Consider the following 13,356-nt stretch of genomic DNA (forward strand, 5'->3'; position numbering starts at 1 on the left):
CCTACACACAGTCATCAATCAGTGAACAGGTGGACTGCATACCAAATTTTTACATTATATTGAAGACGCTACAGTCTAAACAGACTTTTACATTAGGTAAAGACGCTACAGTCTAAACAGACTTTTACATTAGGTAAAGACGCTACAGTCTAAACAAACTTACATTATTAAAGAAGCTACAGTCTAAACAGACTTTTACATTATTAAAGACGCTACAGTCTAAACAAACTTACATTATTAAAGAAGCTACAGTCTAAACAGACTTTTACATTTGGTGAAGACACTACAGTCTAAACAGACTTACATTATTAAAGAAGCTACAGTCTAAACAGACTTTTACATTAGGTGAAGACACTACAGTCTAAACAGACTTTTACATTAGGTAAAGACTCTACAGTCTAAACAGACTTTTACATTAGGTAAAGACGCTACAGTCTAAACAGACTTTTACATTATTAAAGACGCTACAGTCTAAACAGACTTTTACATTAGGTAAAGACGCTACAGTCTAAACAGACTTTTACATTATTAAAGACGCTACAGTCTAAACAGACTTTTACATTAGCTAAAGACGCCACAGTCTAAACAGACTTTTACATTAGGTAAAGACGCTACAGTCTAAACCGACTTTTACATTAGGTAAAGACGCTACAGTCTAAACAGACTTTTACATTATTAAAGACGCTACAGTCTAAACATACTTTTACATTAGGTAAAGACACTACAGTCTAAACCGACTTTTACATTAGGTAAAGACACTACAGTCCTAAACAGACTTTTTACATTAGGTAAAGACACTACAGTCTAAACAGACTTTTACATTATTAAAGACGCTACAGTCTAAACAGACTTTTACATTAGGTAAAGAGACGCTACAGTCTAAACAGACTTTTACATTACCGTAGGTAAAGACGCTACAGTCTAAACAGACTTTTACATTAGGTAAAGACACTACAGTCTAAACAGACTTTTACATTAGGTAAAGACGCTACAGTCTAAACAGACTTTTACATTATATTAAAGACGCTACAGTCTAAACAGACTTTTACATTAGGTAAAGACACTACAGTCTAAACAGACTTTTACATTAGGTAAAGACACTACAGTCTAAACAGACTTTTACATTATATTAAAGATGCTACAGTCTAAACAGACTTTTACATTAGGTAAAGACACTACAGTCTAAACAGACTTTTACATTAGGTAAAGACGCTACAGTCTAAACAAACTTACATTATTAAAGAAGCTACAGTCTAAACAGACTTTTACATTATTAAAGACGCTACAGTCTAAACAAACTTACATTATTAAAGAAGCTACAGTCTAAACAGACTTTTACATTAGGTGAAGACACTACAGTCTAAACAGACTTACATTATTAAAGAAGCTACAGTCTAAACAGACTTTTACATTAGGTGAAGACACTACAGTCTAAACAGACTTTTACATTAGGTGAAGACGCTACAGTCTAAACAGACTTTTACATTAGGTAAAGACGCTACAGTCTAAACAGACTTTTACATTATTAAAGACGCTACAGTCTAAACAGACTTTTACATTAGGTAAAGATGCTACAGTCTAAACAGACTTTTACATTATTAAAGACGCTACAGTCTAAACAGACTTTTACATTAGCTAAAGACGCCACAGTCTAAACAGACTTTTACATTAGGTAAAGACGCTACAGTCTAAACAGACTTTTACATTAGGTAAAGACGCTACAGTCTAAACAGACTTTTACATTATTAAAGACGCTACAGTCTAAACAGACTTTTACATTAGGTAAAGACGCTACAGTCTAAACAGACTTTTACATTAGGTAAAGACGCTACAGTCTAAACAGACTTTTACATTAGGTAAAGACGCTACAGTCTAAACAGACTTTTACATTAGGTACAGACACTACAGTCTAAACAGACTTTTACATTAGCTAAAGACGCTACAGTCTAAACAGACTTTTACATTAGCTAAAGACGCTACAGTCTAAACAGACTTTTACATTAGGTAAAGACGCTACAGTCTAAACAGACTTTTACATTAGGTAAAGACACTACAGTCTAAACAGACGTTTACATTAGCTAAAGACGCTACTGTCTAAACAGACTTTCACATTATTAAAGACGCTACAGTCTAAACAGACTTTTACATTAGGTAAAGATGCTACAGTCTAAACAGACTTTTACATTATTAAAGACGCTACAGTCTAAACAGACTTTTACATTAGCTAAAGACGCCACAGTCTAAACAGACTTTTACATTAGGTAAAGACGCTACAGTCTAAACAGACTTTTACATTAGGTAAAGACGCTACAGTCTAAACAGACTTTTACATTATTAAAGACGCTACAGTCTAAACAGACTTTTACATTAGGTAAAGACGCTACAGTCTAAACAGACTTTTACATTAGGTAAAGACGCTACAGTCTAAACAGACTTTTACATTAGGTAAAGACGCTACAGTCTAAACAGACTTTTACATTAGGTACAGACACTACAGTCTAAACAGACTTTTACATTAGCTAAAGACGCTACAGTCTAAACAGACTTTTACATTAGCTAAAGACGCTACAGTCTAAACAGACTTTTACATTAGGTAAAGACGCTACAGTCTAAACAGACTTTTACATTAGGTAAAGACACTACAGTCTAAACAGACGTTTACATTAGCTAAAGACGCTACTGTCTAAACAGACTTTCACATTAGGTAAAGACGCTACAGTCTAAACAGACTTTTACATTAGGTACAGACACTACAGTCTAAACAGACTTTTACATTAGGTAAAGACGCTACAGTCTAAACAGACTTTTACATTAGGTAGACGCTACAGTCTAAACAGACTTTTACATTAGGTAAAGACGCTACAGTCTAAACAGACTTTTTACATTAGGTAAAAACACTACAGTCTAAACAGACTTTTACATTATTAAAGACGCTACAGTCTAAACAGACTTTTACATTAGGTAAAGACACTACAGTCTAAACAGACTTTTACATTAGGTAAAGATGCTACAGTCTAAACAGACTTTTACATTAGGTAAAGACACTACAGTCCTAAACAGACTTTTTACATTAGGTAAAGACACTACAGTCTAAACAGACTTTTACATTATTAAAGACGCTACAGTCTAAACAGACTTTTACATTAGGTAAAGACGCTACAGTCTAAACAGACTTTTACATTAGGTAAAGACGCTACAGTCTAAACAGACTTTCACATTAGGTAAAGACACTACAGTCTAAACAGACTTTTACATTAGGTCAAGACGCTACAGTCTAAACAGACTTTTACATTAGGTAAAGACACTACAGTCTAAACAGACTTTTACATTAGGTAAAGACGCTACAGTCTAAACAGACTTTTACATTAGGTAAAGACACTACAGTCTAAACAGACTTTTACATTAGGTAAAGACGCTACAGTCTAAACAGACTTTTACATTATATTAAAGATGCTACAGTCTAAACAGACTTTTACATTAGGTAAAGACACTACAGTCTAAACAGACTTTTACATTAGGTAAAGACACTACAGTCTAAACAGACTTTTACATTATATTAAAGACGCTACAGTCTAAACAGACTTTTACATTAGGTAAAGACACTACAGTCTAAACAGACTTTTACATTAGGTAAAGACACTACAGTCTAAACAGACTTTTACATTAGGTAAAGACGCTACAGTCTAAACAGACTTTTACATTAGGTAAAGACACTACAGTCTAAACAGACTTTTACATTAGGTAAAGACACTACAGTCTAAACAGACTTTTACATTAGGTAAAGACGCTACAGTCTAAACAGACTTTTACATTAGGTAAAGACACTACAGTCTAAACAGACTTTTACATTAGGTAAAGACACTACAGTCTAAACAGACTTTTACATTAGGTAAAGACACTACAGTCTAAACAGACTTTTACATTATATTAAAGACGCTACAGTCTAAACAGACTTTTACATTAGGTAAAGACACTACAGTCTAAACAGACTTTTACATTAGGTAAAGACACTACAGTCTAAACAGACTTTTACATTAGGTAAAGACACTACAGTCTAAACAGACTTTTACATTAGGTAAAGACACTACAGTCTAAACAGACTTTTACATTAGGTAAAGACGCTACAGTCTAAACAGACTTTTACATTAGGTAAAGACACTACAGTCTAAACAGACTTTTACATTAGGTAAAGACACTACAGTCTAAACTAGGCCTAAAGTCTGCCGACAGTTCATTTGACTCAGAAAAGAAAATGAGACAAAATAATACAACAGCATTTTTGGTTTACCATGTTTGAATTGAGAGGGGTAAAGGAGAGGGGTGGGGCAAACCCAAATTACGGTAGATAATTGTGAATCCATTATGCTGATTTTCAAAAAGGTCAATTGTTGTCATAAACTTGTCCCTATTTCTTCTCATAGAAGATCATAGAAATTAGGGCTGCACGATATTGGAAAAAACTGACATTGCAATATTTTTTAAATCTGCGATATATATTGCGATATGAAAAAATACAGGAATTTTCACCAAAAGTCTTAAATAGGTCTATCAAGTCTTGCTCATTTAAGAAGGTGGCCTAGTGGGTAACGTGCGCGGTTGACGTAGTAGGAAGTTAGTGTGTTTTTAGCCACAGACAGGGTGAGTTGCAGGATCCTAAGTGAGTAAAAGTACTATAGTTAGTAGGAAAAGAGCTTAGAACATCACAGAGAGGGCGTGCATTACTGTATGTTATCAGTTAATTTAGCTTACTTGACATTGCACGCTCTGCGATGTGACTATTGCGCATGTGCACATTGCGATGACGATGCTGAAACGATATATTGTGCAGCCCTAATAGAAATAGTCCAGTCTTTGTCCTAATTCCCACATGGAAATCCCTGTGCCCAGTTCAGTAGCTAAAGACATCCTCAGGTAGATGGACTTCAACGTTGGATAGTACACTACATGCTGAACTGCATTCCTCTTGTAAATGAAATAATGCTCCGCAGCGTGTTCATCCCAGAGAAGTTTTGGCCTAAGTTCTCGCAAGATCTCAATGTACCTGCCCCCCAGGATTGGCTCTGTTCCCTGGCTTGCAAAATCTAGACCATACAAATGAAGTCCAAGCAGGATCTTCTGTCTCCACTGAGTGTCGGGTGATAGCTGGAGAACACAGTCTCTCACCCAGGGCAGAGGGGAGTTTGGGCCTGGGCTGCCAGCACTGGAGTAGTCGTATGTCATGAGGCTGAATGCGTCTACGACCGGAGCCAACTGCTCAAACTCCTCCCTGCCAAACATACCTGGCTGCCCCGTGTTTGTCACAGGAGGTGGAATGACCAGGATACAGTCTAGTCTTTTAGTCTTCAAAGTCTCACATACTGTATGTGTTTTATCAAATGGACCAGCTCGGCTCTTTTCTTACCTCCCAGCTGGCTCCACAGCTCCAAAGTAAAACCATCAAAGCCTTCTGTCTTTGCAACATCCGGCAGCTCAGTTCCCAGCTCTTCAATTTCATCTTCACTGCCAAGCACAGTTGCGTAGTCCCGGTAAGACCAGCCATCGAATAACAGTCGAGGCACCATCCTGATTTTTCTGTTAGACTTGCGTACAGCTTTGACCCAGCCTGGGTCGTGGTCGTGGAGGCCGGTGACTTCGAAGATTTCTATTCCTCGGCGCCGAAGCTGAAGCCACACGGGAGACACTGAAGTCAGTTTGGATCCAAATACCTTGGCTATGTCATAGCCATGGGAATTCCATGGTGTGATGTATCCAAGCACAGGTTCTTGAAACGTCCGCTTAATATGAGCAGAGTGTCTCTTCTGCTCCTTCACTATGTCTCGCCACTGCAGGTCTGACACAACAAGGCCTCTCTCCACCACAGACAGCTCTGCTGGAGATGTCTCTGCCTCAGCTCTGACAGATGTCTCTGCCTCAGCTCTGACAGATGTCTCTGCCTCAGCTCTGACAGATGTCTCTGCCTCAGCTCTGAGAGATGTCTCTGCCTCAGCTCTGACAGATGTCTCTGCCTCAGCTCTGACTCTGCCTCAGCTCTGAGAGATGTCTCTGCCTCAGCTCTGACAGATGTCTCTGCCTCAGCTCTGACAGATGTCTCTGCCTCAGCTCTGACAGATGTCTCTGCCTCAGCTCTGAGAGATGTCTCTGCCTCAGCTCTGCTGGAGATGTCTCTGCCTCAGCTCTGACAGATGTCTCTGCCTCAGCTCTGAGAGATGTCTCTGCCTCAGCTCTGAGAGATGTCTCTGCCTCAGCTCTGACAGATGTCTCTGCCTCAGCTCTGACAGATGTCTCTGCCTCAGCTCTGAGAGATGTCTCTGCCTCAGCTCTGAGAGATGTCTCTGCCTCAGCTCTGACAGATGTCTCTGCCTCAGCTCTGACAGATGTCTCTGCCTCAGCTCTGACAGATGTCTCTGCCTCAGCTCTGGGCGGCTTCTTTGCATCCGTTTTTGAAAGTGTGGCACTGACCATCAAGCAGCAGGAGATGGTGTGCAAGATGATTAATGTCGCTCGCATTTCCACTAAGGGAGTTAAGAAGGTCAAATGAGTTCGGTGCCAGTTGAAATGACAACTTTCTGGGGGCAGTCTTTGGAGACGATGTAGCCTGGCTAGAGACGATGCACCATGGGTGCAACATGTGGGATTTATGACATCACTGATGATGTCACGATATGCACTGATGTCACGATTTGCTAACACCGCCTGCCTTAAGCAATTTGTGTTACTCTGGAGACAATGTGGTGGGATTTATGACGTCACTGATGATGTCATGATATTATGCATCACAAATCAGTGATGATGTCCCTGTGTAGCGTGTGCACTCGATGGAGACAATGCGCCATGGGTGCAACATGTGGGATTTATGACATCGATGATGATGTCACGATTTGCGTCACAATGATGTCACACAAACATCGCCCGCAAAAACGTGACTACCAAACAAACACCGCCCAACCCGCAATTTTATACACGATGACGATGTTTGACCCCTGGGAGTTAGACCCCCCTTGGTCTGGAAACCAAAGCTCCAGGACTTATGTATAGAATTGGTGATGTCACCAGTGATGTAGACTACCAGTGATGCCACTCAAGCACTCGATGATGTCAATAGTGAGTGATGTCATCAGTGATGATGTCACCAGATGATGTCATCATTGCTCGAGTGACACATCACATCATTAGGGCAATTCATCGGCCCTAATTACCTAATTTAAAAAGAAATCCCCATTAGGTTACCCACAGGCGTGCTCTTTACACTTACTGAAAGATTCAGCCCGATCGCACCTACAATGTCATAGCTGTGTGACTGAACACAATTCTGCTCACACACACACAGACACTTCACATTGTTATTATAGGATTCATACCTAAACCACATGTTGTTTGCAGGCTAACTTTGACCAATAGTACACAATGTCACAGGCAAAATACATCTGGTTCTGTGCGGTTCCTTGAGAATGCCAGTTTGACAAACAATTATATTGCCTTTGCCTACATTTTTTTATGTCTTTCCACAGCACATTGGGTTACGTCATAACAGAGCTTAAACTCGGGATCTACTCTGTTTGGAATATATGGTGAAAAGTAGTTTTTTTATTGTTCATGTAATGAAGCACATGTGGGATTATTAAACACACACACACACACACACACACACCATTGTTTTAGTCATCTTCACGGTCCATTTCATTGAATGCAGACTGGATGATGATGTCGACTTGATCTCTAGATCATCTTTCCCTCAATCTAGTCATTAAGTGGACAATGTAGTCAGTGTCTTTTATCCACTGATGTCATGGGAGACATTTGCTTGTTCCCCTGCTTGTCTAACAGCCCTGCCTGTTTAGTTAGACACGCCTTTATGTGCACAGGGACTATTAAGGGTTTAAGGTTTCCCATTTGTTGTGTGTGTGTGTGTGTGTGTGTGTGTGTGTGTGTGTGTGTGTGTGTGTGTGTGTGTGTGTGTGTGTGTGTGTGTGTGTGTGCATTGTCCTCGTCGAGCCTCTTGGAACACATCAAAAGCCGACAGCACACATAGCAAAGTGTGTGCTCAGCAGAAAGAGTAGCATGTGTTTCTGATTCTCTCTTTAGCCCATAAATACCCTGCTCTTCAACAGATTGTGTTTCCCTAATGGTACAGCGGCACACAGACCATTTATAGTGTGTGTGTGTGTGCGTGTGCGTATTGCATGTGTGTGTGTGTGTGCGTGTGTGTGTGCCTTCTGTACTCTTTAGAAGTTGTTCAAAGTTTTTTTCAAAGACGAGCTCCAGTGCAGTGCAGGCTCCCTCCACACACACACAACACAACATGCAAACATGAGGTTCCACAACTCCAAATTCCAAACGGAATCCAACCGCAAATGTGGATAATGACAGTGCAGGGTTGGGTAGCTGTCCTTTGTGAACTTGGATACTAAATTTGAAGTCTCGTATGATGATGTTTGCAACAAGCGAAGATGACGTGTGACCCTCCCCCGACATTCAGTCTGTCCCCAATGACTAACATACACATCTCTGTGTGTGTGTGTGTGTGTGTGTGTGTGTGTGTGTGTGTCTGTGTCTGTGCGTGTGTCTGTCTCTGTCTCTGTCTCTGTGTCTTCCTCCCTTCTCCACCAGGTGGCTCCTCTGTCTGGCAGTCTGAACGGGGAGCTGCTGATGTCCTCCGGCATCCCCAGCTCGACCAGCGCCTCTGACCTGCCCCTCCCTCTGCCCCCGAAGCCCCTGGTGCGCTCCAGCCCGTCCGTGTCGCCGGCGGACTACCCCGAGCGTCCCGAGGTGGCGTCGCGGCGCGAGGCGGGCAGCGCCGCCCTGCCGGTGAAGACGGAGGTGCCGCTCCATCTCTTCAGCACCACCAACCAGCAGCACAAACTGGTGGGGGTGCAGCAGCAGATCCCCACCAAGCTGGCGGCCCTCAGCAGGGGCAAGGAGAAGGCGGGCAAGGGCGGCAAGGCCTCGCATCGCACCGACAGCACTGGTAAGAAGGCGCTGGAGCCAAATACTGCATTTCATGCAACCGTTTTTGGTGACAGAGTGGCCTGGGGTATAGAGAGACTGTCCTGAAACCACAAGGGCACAGGTTGAATCACCATACATCCTGTCAAAGTCTCCCTGAGCAAGACAAACGCATCAGTTAAAGCCCCAATACGTAGAAAGCCACTGAGCAGCAGCAACAGCGGCCTCTGCTGCCACAAGTGTCAATTACAGGATGCTAATAGATGCTACTTACTTCCCTGTTTGTAAATTCAAGACACATTTCAAACGCTATACATTCTTAACAATAAAAGTGTCCCATTAGTTTATCAGTGCAAAGCTTTTAATAGGGAGCTGCAGTAGGAAATGGAGTTACATCCAGGTAACTTCTGTTTCTCCGGGTGATCCGACCTGCTCAACCAAGTTCCATACTGCAGGAACTAGGCGCCCGGGGCGTGGAGTGGGAATGACGGAGACGCCATTCTCCAAGATTAAAAAAGACTCGCGACACTGATTAGCTCCCAATGTTTTGTTTAATTTTGCATTTTAAAAGACGTTTCGAGCCGTTGCAGGCTCTTCGTCAGGTCAGGCAGCAGGCGACGCCATTCTCCCCATTACAAGTCAGTGTGCCATCAAAATGATTTTGAAGCCGTTATTTCAAGGTAAAATAGTTACATATTGGGCCTTTTAAATGTGAGTAGGTACCTGCATCAGTTGAACAGCTTGGATTGCACGTATGCAGATGTGCACATTCTGTACATATGTTATCTTCATCTGTCAATTTAATATATTTGATGAGAAGAATGGCTGTGAAAAACAACTCGTGCTGTGGATCACAACACATGCATGTCTCGTCACTTTCTATGTGTATATATGGCATTCTGTATATATGTACATGTATATACTGTATATGTCTATATATGTGTATATATGGCATTCTGCACACATGTTCATGTATATATGACATTCTGCAGACATGTTCATGCGAATACAATGCACACATTACTCATCTCGTATATATCCTATATTTCTGATATGTGTGAAATGATATAGAATAGCATGTGGAAAGTTGCACAATCCTCTCTATTTGCTGTGACACACGGCAGAAATAGAGTGCCAGGAGTGTCACTCACAGCAAATGGAAAGAGGAGTGTGCGACTTTTCCCCCCAGTTGTTCAGTTATCCACAGCAGCCTGCCCTGCACCCCGCTGGGCAGACATGTTCATAGCTTGAGGTTAGTTGAGGCCTTTCTCTTCTCTTCTACGACGAGCTCTTTCTAAAAGCAGCTGTGGCCAAGAGGCTTTCCTGTGCCGCCCCCTCGTCCTCTGCAGGTGACGTCCAAACTCATCTGAGTCATAGTCACTGATGCTCATGCTCTCTGTGCCTGACATGGCCCTGATCTGAGATCAGCTCTCTGTGCCTGACATGGCCCTGACCTGACCTGAGTTCAGCTCTCTGTGCCTGACATGGCCCTGACCTGAGATCAGCTCTCTGTGCCTGACCTGAGATCAGCTCTCTGTGCCTGACATGGCCTGACCTGAGATCAGCTCTCTGTGCCTGACATGGCCCTGACCTGAGATCAGCTCTCTGTGCCTGACATGGCCCTGACCTGAGTTCAGCTCTCTGTGCCTGACATGGCCCTGACCTGAGATCAGCTCTCTGTGCCTAACATGGCCCTGACCTGAGATCAGCTCTCTGTGCCTGACATGGCCCTGACCTGAGTTCAGCTCTCTGTGCCTGACATGGCCCTGACCTGAGTTCAGCTCCCTGTGCCTGACATGGCCCTGACCTGAGTTCAGCTCCCTGTGCCTGACATGGCCCTGACCTGAGATCAGCTCTCTGTGCCTGACATGACCCTGACCTGAGTTCAGCTCTCTGTGCCTGACATGGCCCTGACCTGAGTTCAGCTCTCTGTGCCTGACATGGCCCTGACCTGAGTTCAGCTCCCTGTGCCTGACATGGCCCTGACCTGACCTGAGATCAGCTCTCTGTGCCTGACATGGCCCTGACCTGAGTTCAGCTCTCTGTGCCTGACATGGCCCTGACCTGAGTTCAGCTCTCTGTGCCTGACATGGCCCTGACCTGAGATCAGCTCTCTGTGCCTGACATGGCCTGACCTGAGATCAGCTCTCTGTGCCTGACCTGAGATCAGCTCTCTGTGCCTGACATGACCTGACCTGAGATCAGCTCTCTGTGCCTGACATGGCCCTGACCTGAGATCAGCTCTCTGTGCCTGACATGACCTGACCTGAGATCAGCTCTCTGTGCCTGACATGGCCCTGACCTGAGTTCAGCTCTCTGTGCCTGACATGGCCCTGACCTGAGTTCAGCTCTCTGTGCCTGACATGGCCCTGACCTGAGATCAGCTCTCTGTGCCTGACATGGCCCTGATCTGAGTTCAGCTCTCTGTGCCTGACATGGCCCTGACCTGACCTGAGTTCAGCTCTCTGTGCCTGACATGGCCCTGACCTGAGATCAGCTCTCTGTGCCTGACATGACCCTGACCTGACCTGAGTTCAGCTCTCTGTGCCTGACATGGCCCTGACCTGACCTGAGTTCAGCTCTCTGTGCCTGACATGGCCCTGACCTGAGATCAGCTCTCTGTGCCTGACATGACCCTGACCTGACCTGAGTTCAGCTCTCTGTGCCTGACATGGCCCTGACCTGACCTGAGTTCAGCTCTCTGTGCCTGACATGACCTGACCTGAGTTCAGCTCTCTGTGCCTGGCATGGCCCTGACCTGACTGAGTTCAGCGGCTCTTTCGGGTCACATTAGCGGTGTCTCCACTGGGTGGCCTCTTTTATAAATCTAATGACAGCCTGGAAAGAGGCTAAGGCTGTGTTGCAATCTAATTTTGCAGTTTAATCACATCCTCTCTCTTTGTGTCTCTCTGGTCTTACTCTCTCACCTCTCCTCCTTTCCCTCCCTCTCTCCCTCTCTCCCTCCCTCCCTCCCTCCCTCTCCCTCAGCCTCAGTGGATATGAAGCAGATGCTGCCGCTGAAGCTGTCAGCCAGAGACGACAACAGCCTGAAGGCCAAGCGCTCCATCAGCCCCCACCAGCAGCTGCCCCTGTCGGTGTCTGCCCCCACTCTGCCCCACTCCCTCCATCACCACGCAGGTACCTTAGCACACACACACACACACACACACATCCACCTACAGCCCATCAAGGCAAACACACACACACACACACACACACACACACATCCACCTACAGCCCATCAAGGCAAACACACACACACACACACACTCTGTCCTCTCGTCCGCCCTTGTCCCTGCATTATTATTAAACTGGGTTAGTGCCAGACACACACATTCTCCACCTGGGCAAACCTGCCCCACCCAAACACATTCCCCTCTAAATCCTGTCTTCATGCCCAGCCTCACCCTGTGTAAACAGCTATCATTGTCCCATATGTTTCAGTCTGATTAATGGCAGTCTGCACAGCTGACACAGGCACTTTATCACTTTGATCCGATTCCATCAATTACCACTGACAAAAATCAAAACATTGGTATGATTTCCTCTGGTAGATTTCGGATCGGTTGAATGAGGCCGGCCAGCTGCATGAATAAAGTACAAATGAACGGTCTACCACTCATTTTTCTGTAAGTGGACTCGTCTGATCTCGGTCGATCTCTTCCAGATTCACTCAGTCCTCCAGACGGCGTCGGACCCGACAGCCAGTCCACCACTTCCACCATCGCCTCCCACCCTCCGAGCGTTCAGAAGCCCCCCATACCCCCTCCCCAGTCCCACGCTCAGCCCTCCACTCAGCCGCCCACCCAAGGCCTCAACCCTCTCCACTCGCAGAGCCCGGCCGCCCTCCACTTCCAGTCCCACCTGCAGGCGCAGGGCGTCAGTCCTAACCCCCAGCCCCAGCCACACGTCCCCGGGCTCAGCCAGAGCCACAGCATGCCCCCTCCCTACAGGATCAACACAGAAGAGCTCAATAAGGAGGACGTCATCTTCTTCTAAACAGCCACTCCAGTCCGCTCGCTGCCCTCAGATCATGTAAAGAAACACGGCTGTTCTCCTCTCCAAAGCCCGTTCCAAGAAGCCGCTAACTCACGGTAATGTGAGGTGGGGGGGGGGGGGGTGTTCTGTGTGGATACAAAATATGTGTGTGATCACAAAATGCCTCATCTGGATCTGTGGAGGTGGTGGCGTGTCTGAGGCGGGCTCGGGTAACTTGGCCTGAACATCTGTCCAGAGTCCATGAGCAGAGGATAGGATTTTACTGGCTCTCTCACACACACACACACACACACACACACACACACACACACACAAAGAAAGAAAAACTCACAACGATCATTTTATGAAAATATTTTAGAATCAGCCCATTCCTTGTTCGTAGCAGAGCATATATTTTAAGAGCTCATCTTCCCT

At 44.7% G+C, this 13,356-nt stretch overlaps 1 protein-coding gene and 1 pseudogene across 2 annotated transcripts in view; one reads left to right on the forward strand and one right to left on the reverse strand.

Moving 5' to 3' along the window:
* arhgef18b (rho/rac guanine nucleotide exchange factor (GEF) 18b) overlaps nt 1–13,056 on the forward strand; it is a 49,387-nt gene extending 36,331 nt beyond the window's left edge. The window contains exons 26-28 of the mRNA XM_083648181.1: nt 8,608–8,965; nt 11,932–12,081; nt 12,611–13,056. Coding sequence (XP_083504307.1) covers nt 8,608–8,965; nt 11,932–12,081; nt 12,611–12,942 — 840 coding nt within the window. The 3' untranslated portion in view covers nt 12,943–13,056. The remainder of the gene's footprint in view (nt 1–8,607; nt 8,966–11,931; nt 12,082–12,610) is intronic.
* LOC310786938 (chitinase domain-containing protein 1 pseudogene) lies at nt 4,831–6,434 on the reverse strand (annotated as a pseudogene). The gene is made up of 2 exons: nt 6,181–6,434; nt 4,831–5,940 (listed from the first exon to the last, which is right to left on the reverse strand). The product of its transcript is annotated as a chitinase domain-containing protein 1 pseudogene (transcript).
* Nucleotides 13,057–13,356: the final 300 nt, after the last annotated feature.

The sequence above is a fragment of the Poromitra crassiceps genome, assembly GCF_964638095.1.
Source record: "Poromitra crassiceps genome assembly, chromosome: 12".
Classification (NCBI taxonomy): domain Eukaryota; kingdom Metazoa; phylum Chordata; class Actinopteri; order Beryciformes; family Melamphaidae; genus Poromitra; species Poromitra crassiceps.